We start from the raw sequence: 13,038 nt of genomic DNA on the forward strand, positions 1-13,038 counted from the left end.
AATGGCGTTAATCACATCTATATTTGTATCTATATACCTTACATATTACTTTCTTGATTAAATTGTATTACTTGAGAGGAACGAAATGAAAATGACAGATGGAGATATGCGATTTTAGGTGACACACACACACTCTCTCTCTCTCTCTCTCTCTCTCTCTCTCTCTCTCTCTCTCTCTCTCTCTTGAAATGCCTACTCAATTTTTACCTTCGCACCCCCGTTCGAAATATGCCGGAATTGCATTTAAGATCTTGGGAAGTCACGCGGAATTGTAGAGAAAGAATCAAGTAAAATAGCGCAAACAACATACCAGAAAGCCAGCCAGACTCAGAGTGCCAGCCAGACTGCTCCCTCGCACAGCAATAACCTTGTATGAATGAAACCTGCACACTCGCTGAAGGGAATGCATGTATATTGAAGGCAGAGACGGAAAAGGTAGAAGAGGGAGGTATATGAGAGCTAATGACTTTTCTCAAGGAGGATAAGGAAATAAAAGAAAGTGAAGTGAGAAGGAAGATGAATAGGAAGAAATGGGGAATTAGTAGGAGGATGAAAATGAGGATGAGGATGAAGAGATAGAGAGGAAGGCATATGAAAACTTACTACTTTCTTTCAAGGAGGATAAGGAAATAATAAAAGGCTGTTAAAATGAGAAGTAAGATGAATAGGAAGAGATAGGGAATAAGTAGGAGGGGAAGGAATAAGAGAAGGAAAAGGAGAATGAGCAGGAATTTGTAAGGAAAAAAAGGTAGGAAGATAATGACAAAGAAGAGAAGAAAAACAGGAATATAAGAGAAGCATAAGTTATAATAGGTGAATAGAAAATAAGGAAGAGGAATAAGAGAAGAAAGAGGAAGATGAGCAGAAATTGTAAGGAAAAGGAAGAGGACGAAGATAGTAATGAAGAAGATAGAAGAAGAAAAAAAAGAGAAAAGCAAGATAAGCACAAGTTAGATGCATGAATTTATAAGGAAAAAAAGAAGAGAAAGAAAATAATAATGAAGAAAAGAGAAGAAAAAACAAAACAAAAAGAAAACAAGAGAAGTATAAGCTGAGAATGAGAAGTGGATAGAAAACGAGGAGTGTGCCAGCAGGAGGGAGATTGGTAGACGTGGCTGCCAGACGTAGTGTTCAACAAGTGACGAGCGAACCTAGAGTGCGGCGGCTGAGAGAGTGCTGGCGGTGAACAGTAGTAAACCTCTTCAGTCTTGCAGCGACACCAATGCGGGTGATGGTGCAGCAAGTGATCCTGAGGCACGCCGGTCTGCGCCTCACACTCCAAATAAACAGCCAATAAAGCCGAAGCACTAGTCGTATGGCAGAAAAAAAAAAAGGCTAGCTATCAATGTTCTAGTGACTGACAAGTGCCGTGTGTCTTTTTTTACTTAAGTGCTTCATCGCCAGCATTGAGTCATAGTGAATAACCGCGACCAGACGTGGCGTGCGTCAACAAACACGAGAGTGAGACGTTCTGGTGTCGGCTGCGTGCAAATATGCGTTGTGATTAACCCCTTCAATACTGAGACGTAATTTTTCCATGGTTTTTGGGCATATTTAGACTATTTTATTTGCATTAAAAAAGGTTTATGGACGTCAAAAGTTTAATGGCCATAGACTTTACTATTTTAATCCACACAAGTTTTTGAGCCATATAAAATCACTAAATAGTAGCCAGAAGGAATATGAAAACGTGGTATGGTACTGAAGGGGTTGATAAGACCCATATTCTGAAACACTTCCGCGCCGCACCTTCAGTATTTTCAAAGAGTTCTTGTTGAAGTGATACGGGATTTAAGGGTGTATCTGTGATTCTGGTGACATTTTAACAAGTTTTCTGCTTTAAAAGAAAAATACTGCTTAGAACTTGACTAATCGTCTCTTTGGTCTTTGAATATGGTCGCGGTGAGAGAGGAACGCATTTCTGCCTATAGCACTATGATGTGATAAGAACAAGACAGATGAGGGATGCTGAGATGAGAGATAGGGGATGCAAGAACAGAGTCAGGCTTACAAGTCGCACTAATGCATGAAGTATTTTTATCCCACCTATCGTCAACATTCATAAGTTTAATTAGGCATCTTTTCATCTCTTCAATACTGGGACACATTTTTACCTTGTGATTTGTGTAGAATTAGACCAATTTATTTACATTAGGAGGGTGTTTTGAGGTCAAAAGATTAATGGTCGCAGTCTTCATTATCTTAATCTCCATATGACTTTCTGAAGCTGTATAAAATCACCAGATATCAAGCAGAATGAATATGGAAACGCGTCATGGTACTGGAAGGGTTAAGATATGATAATGATATGTATAAGAGGTTATACAAACATACTACTTTAAAAATACATAAATATGCTTTTCTGTAAATACTGAGGAGGAAAAATGTATATGATATGTACACACACCTCTTTTTAGACTAGTTAAAAAGATCTCTCTAATCAATGCAAATCAGTGATGCATTCAAGCACTCTCATTCCGCAGACTAAAACTAGATGTAGCAACCAAATATGGATTGTTGAAAGGAAACGATATTCATTAACGTTCAATACTGGAGCACATTTTTACTTTGAGATTTGTGTATGGTTAAACCATTTGAGTGTAATTGGGAAGGGTCTGTGGAGGTCAGAAGATTAATGGCCAGAGTTTTCACTAGTTTAATCCCCCACATAAGTTTCTGAAGCCGTATTAAATCACCAAATAGTAAGCAAAATGAATATGAAAACGAATCATGGTACTCAAGAGCTTAATAGGAAAAACAATCTACACATTTCTGAATAAACATTATAAATCAGTGAGCAGTATTAGCGGATGACAGACTTAGGATGCATCACCTTGTAGGATAAAAAATGGTCAATTTAATGTCCTCATCTTCATCAGTCACCGCATCTTTCACCATTACTGAGCTCCTTTTCATTATCTTCATCCTCCCTTACTATTTCTTCATCTTTTTCTCCTTCGTTTTCTACCTTTGTTTCCTTCAATTTTTCCTCCTTTTCCTCCAATACAACAGCCATTACCATAACCAATACTGCTCGAACTATTCCTCGTCGTTATCATCCTCTTGGTTCTCCTCCTCCTCCTCCTCCTCCTCCTCCTCCTCCTCCTCACCACAGCTACCACTTCCTGGTTATTCTTGGGTCATGACTCCATAGTTTACAATAACAGTCCACAGTGGAGGAAGAAAGAAGCTTGCATTGTCTTCCTTTTCATTTTCCCTCTCTTCCTTCTCCCGTCCGTTCAGTTTTCCTCAACATACTCTCTCTCTCTCTCTCTCTCTCTCTCTCTCTCTCTCTCTCTGCTGGTGGAGTCTGGGAAAGGTTTGCGTAAATCAGCGTTAATTCGGCATTGTTTAGGGAGACAATGACGCTGGAATTAGTTTCAGTGCTGGTCTTTCTACAAGCACTGGGACCGACTCTCCTCCTGCTGTGTGCGTGTGAATGAAATCACAAGACCGGCACCCACACCCGGCCCCCACCCCTGTCTCTCTCAGAAGTCTCTCCCTCTCTCAACCGACCCCTCCTTCCATCCCTCCCTCTCTCCCTCCGCGCCTTCCTGTGTCATTAATAGATTGAAAGAGGTGCTCGTGTAATCGCTAATACTCCTTTACTTAATTCCACCGAGTCACTGTTCGGAGCGAGAGAGAGAGAGAGAGAGAGAGAGAGAGAGAGAGAGAGAGAGAGAGAGAGAGAGAGAGAGAGAGAGAGAGAGAGAGAGAGAGAGAGAGAGAGAGAGAGAGAGAGAGAGAGAGAGAGAGAGCACACACACACTCCATTAAAAGGCGATAGTCTGGCAAATAAAGCAACACAGCTCTCTCAAATTGGAATCTTCACCTAATTTTGTGGCTAAATCGTCACCTTTTGCAGCTGTTTAGTGTCACTCTCCTATCCGCTTCTTCCTTGCTACTCAGACTGTCGCGCCTTCCTGCCTACCACACCTCCTCCTCCTCCTCGCCCTAGCACCTTTAAACCCCTGCTGGAGACGCCCAAAGCACAAGTGAACGGAATAATAGCCGAGCGTCACTCTTATAAGACCACCAGCAGAACATGACAGTGAAAACTTTCGCATGAGGAGAAAAAAAGATGTTAAAGTTACTAGTGTCTCTTATCCACCATGTGATAATGCCTCAAAATGCTATATTCAGAAACGCTCTCTCTCTCTCTCTCTCTCTCTCTCTCTCTCTCTCTCTCTCTCTCTCTCTCTCACTGTGCCCATTTTCAAAGCTTACAGAAACGAGTAACCGAGTTCTAAAGAGTATTTGTTGTATTGGTAATGCAGAAAACTTGTTAACGTGTCACTAGAAACACAGAAACACCCTTAGAAATTCTTAGAGCCCATTGAAAAGAGTGTTTCTCCTGTTAGTGATGCAGAAAACTTGTTAAAATGTCACTAGAATCACATGAGCTCCCTTAAAAAACCATGTCATTTCAATTAGAGCCCTTTGAAAATAGTGAAAGTCATGTGAGGCGCTGGGGTGTTTCAGAATATGGGCCAAAGTGGGACGCTGAGGTGGATTAAGGAGCCAATTAGGAAGGCAGGCTAATGCAGTTCTAAACGGTGAATGGAAGAGATAACACACAGAAGTAATTTGCCATTTCGCCAGCACTCCGCAAGGCGCCATTGAAAACTTAAGTAGGACATACGAGGACGATTTACGTGTGTGTGTGTGTGTGTGTGTGTGTGTGTGTGTGTGTGTGTGTGTGTGTGTGTGTGTGTGTGTGTGTGTGTGTGTGTGTGTGTGTGTGTGTGTGTTAAATCACCAAATGATTCCACTGAAAGATGTTTTGTTGTCTCATTGATTTCTAGATACAAAGAATTGAATTGCAATCATGAAAGAGAGAGAGAGAGAGAGAGAGAGAGAGAGAGAGAGAGAGAGAGAGAGAGAGAGAGAGAGAGAGAGAGAGAGAGAGAGAGAGAGAGAGAGAGAGAGTGTGTGAGAGAGCGTAGGTATGTCTGCTTCCTGTTACATTTGGACCACCTCGGAAATAAAATATTGACATGGAGACTTTTTTGACGTAGGAATAAAAGATTTTACGGCCAGCTGTAAATATTATAGAAGTCCCTCAATACTTAAAAAAAAAAACAGTGTATATATATACTATGTTACGTGAGGGTAAAAAAATATATTTCCATTCGTAAAATATATACGCGAGTTTCATCATACTAGAAAATATATATTTATAATAGAGAGTGTATAAAAAATAGTTGATATAGTTTTAAGCTTCCCTCTCTCTCTCTCTCTCTCTCTCTCTCTCTCTCACTCTCTCTCTGTCATGCATTCAACCACAAACACACACACCCACACACAAACATAGACACATTATATAGTTTTAAGTCTCTCTCTCCCTCTCCCTCTCTCTCTCTCTCTCTCACACACACACACACACACACACACACACACACACACACACACACACACACACACACACAAACACAAACACAAATGAAAAAGACTAAGAGGCAGAGGCAGGCCAGACTCCCCAGACGCTCCGTAGCAAGAGGCTCTGAGTCCTGGAACAGATCATGTCTTGCGTGGCGTGGCGAGAACGACCTTGGAATGAGGAAGCCAGAGGAAGCTAGCCGCGTGAGTCGATGCGTTACGGGGCGAAGGAAGGCGAAATATTAGTGAAGAAAAGCGCGGAAGCCGGAATATACTGAACTGGTGCACGTGGGACGCATTCTTCTCTCAGCATGAAACACTAGTCTCGTATTATCATCCCAGCAGGGCGCGTGTAGAGAAATGCAGACGCTGGGAGGAAATTATCATGTCTTTAGAAGTGTGTTTTTTTTCACTTATGATATTCACGGCAGCGCACACACACGCACACACACACACACACAACCACACACACACATACACACAAACATACACACACACATACACACACACACACACACACACACACACACACACACACACACACACACACACACACACACACACACACACACACACAAAGGAATGCAGGTGCTTCTTAAATAATTAGAGCCTTCCGTTCGTGCAGGTTCGTGACGGCGCGCGATCAATGCTAATAAAGAGAGACCAGTCCACAAAACTCGAGAAAGAAATACTGGAGACAACTTGCACGATGTAATTACGCCTGGAAATGGTGGAAAGTAGTGCCGTGACAAAATTAATTACCTGCAAGTGAAGAAGAAGGGAAAAATGAACGCAATATGATTAAATATTGCGAGTCATGATAATTGAAGTGAATGAAGGGACTGACAAGGGCGTCACTGAGGATGTAATGCACGGGGAACACAAGTCCTTACTGCTCCTGCTAGTGCTGCTCCTCTGCTCTTGGCCCGCCTGCCCCTCCTGCCCGCCGCTTCACTCCCCGCCGGCTCACTCCTGCCTTTCCGCGCCCTCCACACACGATTCCTGAGACACAATGACGGTCGACAACGTGCCCAAGGTCGCTACCGAAGTGGAGATCGATGAGTATAAGATCCACGAGTCGAATTCCAACACCATCAAGTCCAGGTGAGTTATGAGTGTGCTGCGATGAAGGTTTGGAGTGAAGTGAGGTGAGGTGAGGTGAGGTGATGTGAACTGAGGTGAGGTGATGTGATGTGAGGTGAAGTGAGATGAGGTGAGTTCATGGCTTGCTCTTCTCGCTGCCAGACACAATGAATCAATGAGTCGTGCATTACAATGATGTACATTTATTCACCTGGCGCGTTTTCCTTTGTGTAATAAAATAATTCACCCCCACAGTGTAAAGATGAAAGGAAAAGCTGCAGTCATAATGTATTTTTCTCCGATTTTAACTTCCTCTGTTTGCTTCCAGCTCACAATATATGATCTAAATAATACACAATAACACAGTGACTTCAAATACTATACAGCAAAGGACTGCGAATAGTATCTACCTGGATCTTCTCTGGTGCTTCATCCTGCGGCGTGCTTCCCTTTGTTGTGCTGCCAAGTGAAGTGTTTTCCCGCGAGGCAGTGAGGGGATCTTGCACCCACAGCGTATAGAGACGAATATAGACACGCATACAGGCAAATACACATAGATAGAAGGAACGATTGCTGGGTGAAAGACAAGAGATAGGCAGAAAGACACGTAGGTATAGAAAGGAAGGTTGGTGAGACAAGAAGAAAGAAACACTACAGGCATAAAGATTGCGGACTATAGAGACAGACACAGAGAAGGGAGACAAAAAGACATATATAAAGTTGAAAAGAAGCACATGGATAGAGACAAACATGTAGAAACACACACATAGAATAACAACCTGGAAATAAGCAGACACAAACACAAACGCACACATTCCAACACTCCTTAACCACCCACACACACGCAAATTCCTAACCAATACAGACTTTTGAAACAACTATGAATAATCTAAAGTTTCTGGCTGTAATTTATAAGACTACGATGGTGAACTACGTGTACGAATGCAATGCTGTGAAAAAAAAATAATGAAAATAGCTAGTAGTAAATAGAAGCAGCATAGCGCGAAAGAACACGAGGAAGAGGAAAGTTATGGATGGAAAAGTGAATTCTTGGATGACAAATGATGATCAGAACGTCATGATGTATTGAGAGAGAGAGAGAGAGAGAGAGAGAGAGAGAGAGAGAGAGAGAGAGAGAGAGAGAGAGAGAGAGAGAGAGAGAGAGAGAGAGAGAGAGAGAGAGAGAGAGAGAGAGAGAGAGAGAGAGAGAGAGAGAGAGAGAGAGAGAGAGAGAGAGAGAGAGAGAGAGAGAGAGAGAGAGAGAGAGAGAGAGAGAGAGAGAGAGAGAGAGAGAGAGAGAGAGAGAGAGAGAGAGAGAGAGAGAGAGAGAGAGAGAGAGAGAGAGAGAGAGAGAGAGAGAGAGAGAGAGAAATCCTGGCAACCTACTAAATAAAAAAAATCCCCATCAGGCACCTCAACATAACGAATGCCAGAGTGAGTTACATCAACAATCAATAAATTCAACTGAGGTTAAAGCAGAAGTCTGAATCCACTTTTCTGAGTGCACTTTGTCTTTTGGAGAGCGAAAACCTACATTAACAGAAAAAAAGGAAGGATTTTTGTTGAATATACTCCCTTCCTAGCTATCAAGTATGAGTATGTCTCCAGTGTATTACAGGAAGGACACGGCAATACAGCAAACAAGCAAGCGTTGACTCAGGGAGCGGAAATATTGACAATGACAAGGGGAATATAAATAAATGGAGGCTGAAGTAATTCCGGGATATGTTCCGTGCAGGGAAGACAGGCAGTACAGGATCGCAGGTCAGGAAGGAAGAGAGGCAGAATGAAAAGTAATAAAACTCAAAGGGGAGAAGGGATAAAGCCGAGATGGAGAAGGCTGACGAAGGGAGGGAAGAACGGTCTTTTAAATACTGCTTCCTACACTATCTCAAAAGGAGTTCCGGCCTTGTATTCACTATAATATTCTTAACTATACTTTTTTTATCCTTGAATATTGACGGCCACGTACCTAAGATATTCTTTACTACGTATGTATATATACTTAAGAGGAGTTTCGGCCTTGCATTCATTATCCTTGATATTTTTCACTATGTACCTTTCTTATCCCCTAAATATTGACGGCCACGTACCTAATATATTCTATACTACGTATGTATATATTCTTAACCCCTTCAATACTGAGACACATTTTTACCTTGATTTTTGGATATGATTCGACGATTAAATTTGCATTAGGAAGGGTCTATGGAGGTAAAAAAAGTAATGGCCAGAGTCTGTACTGTCCTACTCCCAAAAAATGTTTCTGAAGCTGAGTAAAACCACCAAAATAGTAACCAGAATGAATACGAAAACACGTCCTGGTATATACTGAAGAGATTAAACCTTAACAATAACATTTTTTTTTTGCAATATTTTCTAATGTAATAACTAAAACAAACACTGACTAACTCAGAAAGACGCGTTCATCAATGTAATGTCAGTTTTAAGACAATTCCTGGTTAGTGTTGAAATATTCCTTGGGTATATAGACAGAGTAACGGTGCTTGGGTGACTTAATAACCACCTTCCATTCACGTGCCTTACATGCTCCCCTCGTCGCCCTCTCGTAACTCAGAGATAATATGGGAGCACAGTGGCAGCCGCACCATCATTGGAGAATAGGATTATTGATTACCAAGGACTTTTGTGACGAGGTGAATGTGCAAGTCTAAAGGGAAGGTGTAAAAGGATATTGATGCGAACCACGGTGTCTGTCTCCGGTTAGCCAAAAGACGGAGATTTTGAGCTTTTTTTTTCAACTTTTTATATTTTTATCTATTTATCTAAGGTGTATGTTTCTATCTAGCTGCGTAATTGTATCACTCACGCACGCATGCACTCATACACACACCCTATCAACGTACCCACTCACACAACCGCCCACACACACACACACACACACACACACACACACACACACACACACACACACACACACACACACACACACACACCGCACCCACTCACCTACACACCGTCTCTCCTAGCATCCCAACACACACACACACGCACACATATACTCATACACACATGCAAACAAACTACCCACCCAGAAAATTCCCCACACACACACACACACACACACACACACACACACACACACACACACACACAAGCACGCACTGTCTCTCCTCGCACCCCAACACATACTGGCTAAAAAGAGAGAAAAAGGACGTTATTACATCGACAATCAATGTAGCAAAGTGGTGAAGTGATTGCTCGACTGAATGGCAAAAAGCTGAATATTGAATGTGCGCGCTCAATGCATGATGCGTCAGTTTTGCTTAGCGTGATAAAGACTACACTGGGAGGGAAGACCTGATGAACAAGCGTCACCTGATCACCTCCTGTCAGTGTATATTCTAGGTACCTGCCAGTAGATAGAGCTTTAATGCCTTCAGTACCATGACACGTTTTCATATTCATTCTGCTTACTATTTGGTGATTTATACAGCTTCAGAAATTCATGTAGGGATTAAAATACTAAAGACTCTGGCTATTAATCTTCTGACCTCCATAGATTTTATTACTCTTTGGTGATTTTATACAGCTTCAGAAACTCATGTCACGGATTAATTAAAATAGTAAAGACTGTGGCCATTAATCTTCTGACCTCCATAAACTCATCCTAATATCAATAAAACGGTCTAATGATCTAATCGTACATATATCTCAAGATGATAAAATGTGTCCCAGAATAGAAGGGATTAACTGACCTCGTTACACACAAGTAGGTCGCATATAACATTGTTTCGTAACTCCCAAGTCGAATAAAGATGATGCAACCTCGTAATCTGAAGTTAGATGAATGATACACGTCTAAACCTTTACACGGATCGAAGGTGATACAAACTGCTGTGCAAATTGGTAGTATTTTCCACACTAGATAACGTTATTAATCTCTAGTTACCTTAAATCTAACATGCCCTCTACATGACTTCGGTATTTGCAAGATAACCATGAAGAATTAAGTGGAGTTCGCTTCGTTAATCTAGCACAACATTTGAATAAGTTTGTCTGTTTAGTGTTTTTCCTTATTTCATTTCTTCTTTTCTTGTCCCATCTTCAGCTCAAGTATCTAATCTCGTTACCTCAGCTCTGTTAACAAATCGTCACACAAACTTGCACAGAGCGCCCACTCACTCACTCTGCCAAGTCAAAGTTCACTAATACTTCCTCCCTGGAGCCACAAAAGTACTGCACCGGCCTGCAACATTCAAGTTTACCACAATTCCAAGGGAGCTGAGACTTAAAGTTACGTCAAAAGCCATTATGTGTCTGGGTTAATTCCCAAATGCGGCAAACAAATGTACAGTGTTTTTCTAAGTCTTACAAAGGATGGTGGAGGATTACACAACATTTTTCTCTTTCACTCACTGTAATAATGTCTTTTTATCATTCTCCACGTACAGACTCCTCTGATTTCTAGAACACAAATAAACTGAATGTAATAACTATTTTTGTAACAATATAAGTAATTTTTTTGGAGGGATTGGATAACGTAATACTAAAAGAAAAAAAAAAAAAAAAACTGTCACTGAAATGATTAATGACAAATATTTGGAATCAAAATAAAGGTCGATATTGGTCATGTGAAACAAACAACAAAGAGGTGATGTGTTTTGGAGACCAATTGATGTACAGGAGAAAAGAAAAATATATGAAATTACTGATCAACACCCATTTCAAACACACACACACACACACACACACACACACACACACACACACACACACACACACGGATCAGGTGGATAATGAGAAACTAATCCTGAGAGAAGAATATGACATTTTTTTATAGAAGCACAAGATCGCATATTAAGAAACTGAGGAAGGGACGATGTCTGAGAGATGTTAAAAAATTTAGTTTCCCGCAAAGATGTGTTGAGACTTGGAACAGTTTGAGTGAGGAAGTGGTGTCAGCAAAGAGTGTACATAGTTTTAAAGAAAAATTGGATAAGTGTAGGTATGGAGACGGGGCCACACGAGCATAAAGCCCAGGCCCTGTTAAACTACAACTAGGTAAATACAACTAGGTAAATACACACGTTCCCATCACCTATGGATTTGCAGCACGTCTTTCATCAAACCAAGGAAGAAAACTCGTGTAAATCAATGCAGTATACCTTTTCACAATTCCATGTAATAATATTTTTGATTTTGACACATTTATCTAACCCAAAGCATACGTTGTACTGTAATTTTGAACTAAATTTCTAGTGTGAATTGTTATCGTTTAAATGTTTGCTTTTATAGTGTTATTCCAGTGTGTGTGTGTGTGTGTGTGTGTGTGTGTGTGTGTGTGTGTGTGTGTGTGTGTGTGTGTGTTAGGAGCGTGGGCGGCAGGCAGGGGGAAGGGAATTGAATGTCATGTGTTTATCCGCATAAAACCTGACAGTACAGTTTGTATTTCAGTTGTACGTTTTAAGCTTGTACTCGATACAGAAAAGAATAAAGAAAAAAAAGTGTGGAATGTAATGTTTGTGGTCAGTAGACTAAACTAAACTGGAAATAGTTATGTGTGATGTGTGTGTGTGTGTGTGTGTGTGTGTGTGTGTGTGTGTGTGTGTGTGTGTGTGTGTGTGTGTGTAGGTGGGGAAGCGTACGGGCGTGCAAACATAGCGTAGAGAATATGAATCAATCTGCTTTTTGCCTCGTTTCCACATCTACTTTTTGCTCTCCGTCATTCTGAATTCAGGAATATTCATCACCACCACCACCACCACCACCACCACCACCACCACCACCACCACCACTACTAGCAGTTCACCCACATTCCGTTATAATAATCAGTGTTCATATTTGAGGAGAGCTAAATACATCTACATACTTCACAGCATCTGGTCTTTCTTATCCCGGATTCACGTCTTCTTGTCTTTTTCCACCACGTCTCATCAGTACAACTATTCGCTCCAATCATTTCAGTCCCCTTACCTCTTTGAACATCATGATTAAATCTCCTCCCTCTCTCCTTGCTCATAATGTACGTAATATTAGCTTTTCACACACACACACACACACACACTCTCTCTCTCTCTCTCTCTCTCTCTGCTTACAAGGCATCTTCTCATTCTCAGCTTAACTTTATTCTTGATGTGTTTTTTTCAGTTTCATTTCATTTTACAGCAAACTTTCTTCAGTCTTCCGTATTTCATGAAGTACGAGATCCCTTATGTGGTTGCCAATGTTAGTTATTTATTATAATTTTTCTGAAGTCTTTATGTAACTGGTTAATTCTCTTTTTCTTCAGTTCTATTATATTTCACAACAAAATTTATTCTATTTAATCTTAAGGACAGTACGAGATCTCTTAACCATTCACCGATGCTGTTTAGAGTGTTTCAAGTAATTTTCTGTGTTCTGTTCTTTTCACGTGGACAATCTTCTCCTGTCACTCCCAGATTCTTCGATTCCTCTACTACACTTGTTATTTATGATCCAGTCTCGTACTTCCGACCTCTCATCAGTCGCTGTCCGTCAAGCCATTCGAGTGATATTGTATTCCTTGCTACGAGAACTCAAACCTCTCATTCATATATCATACACCAAGACCAGCATATTATTCCAGCCCTC

The 13,038-nt window shown here is 41.0% G+C and overlaps 1 protein-coding gene and 1 long non-coding RNA gene across 9 annotated transcripts in view; one reads left to right on the top strand and one right to left on the bottom strand.

Moving 5' to 3' along the window:
- The window catches only part of LOC123504251 (calpain-9-like), a 177,513-nt gene that overhangs the window by 113,309 nt on the left and 51,166 nt on the right, over positions 1-13,038 (top strand). Inside the window, exons 1-2 of one of the 6 annotated variants that reach the window (XM_045254638.1) lie at positions 266-1,262; positions 6,005-6,483. The exons of 4 other annotated variants lie outside the window; for them this stretch is intronic. In XM_045254638.1, the coding sequence (XP_045110573.1) occupies positions 6,392-6,483 (92 nt within the window). In that variant the 5' untranslated portion in view covers positions 266-1,262; positions 6,005-6,391. Of the gene's footprint in view, positions 1-265; positions 1,263-5,924; positions 6,484-13,038 lie in introns of those variants that run through there. One more of the 6 variants, XM_045254637.1, reaches the window with a different exon arrangement.
- The window catches only part of LOC123504253, a 204,212-nt gene that overhangs the window by 54,833 nt on the left and 136,341 nt on the right, over positions 1-13,038 (bottom strand). The gene's annotated exons all lie outside the window — the stretch shown is intronic.

The sequence above is a fragment of the Portunus trituberculatus genome, chromosome 15, assembly GCF_017591435.1.
Source record: "Portunus trituberculatus isolate SZX2019 chromosome 15, ASM1759143v1, whole genome shotgun sequence".
Lineage (NCBI taxonomy): Eukaryota > Metazoa > Arthropoda > Malacostraca > Decapoda > Portunidae > Portunus > Portunus trituberculatus.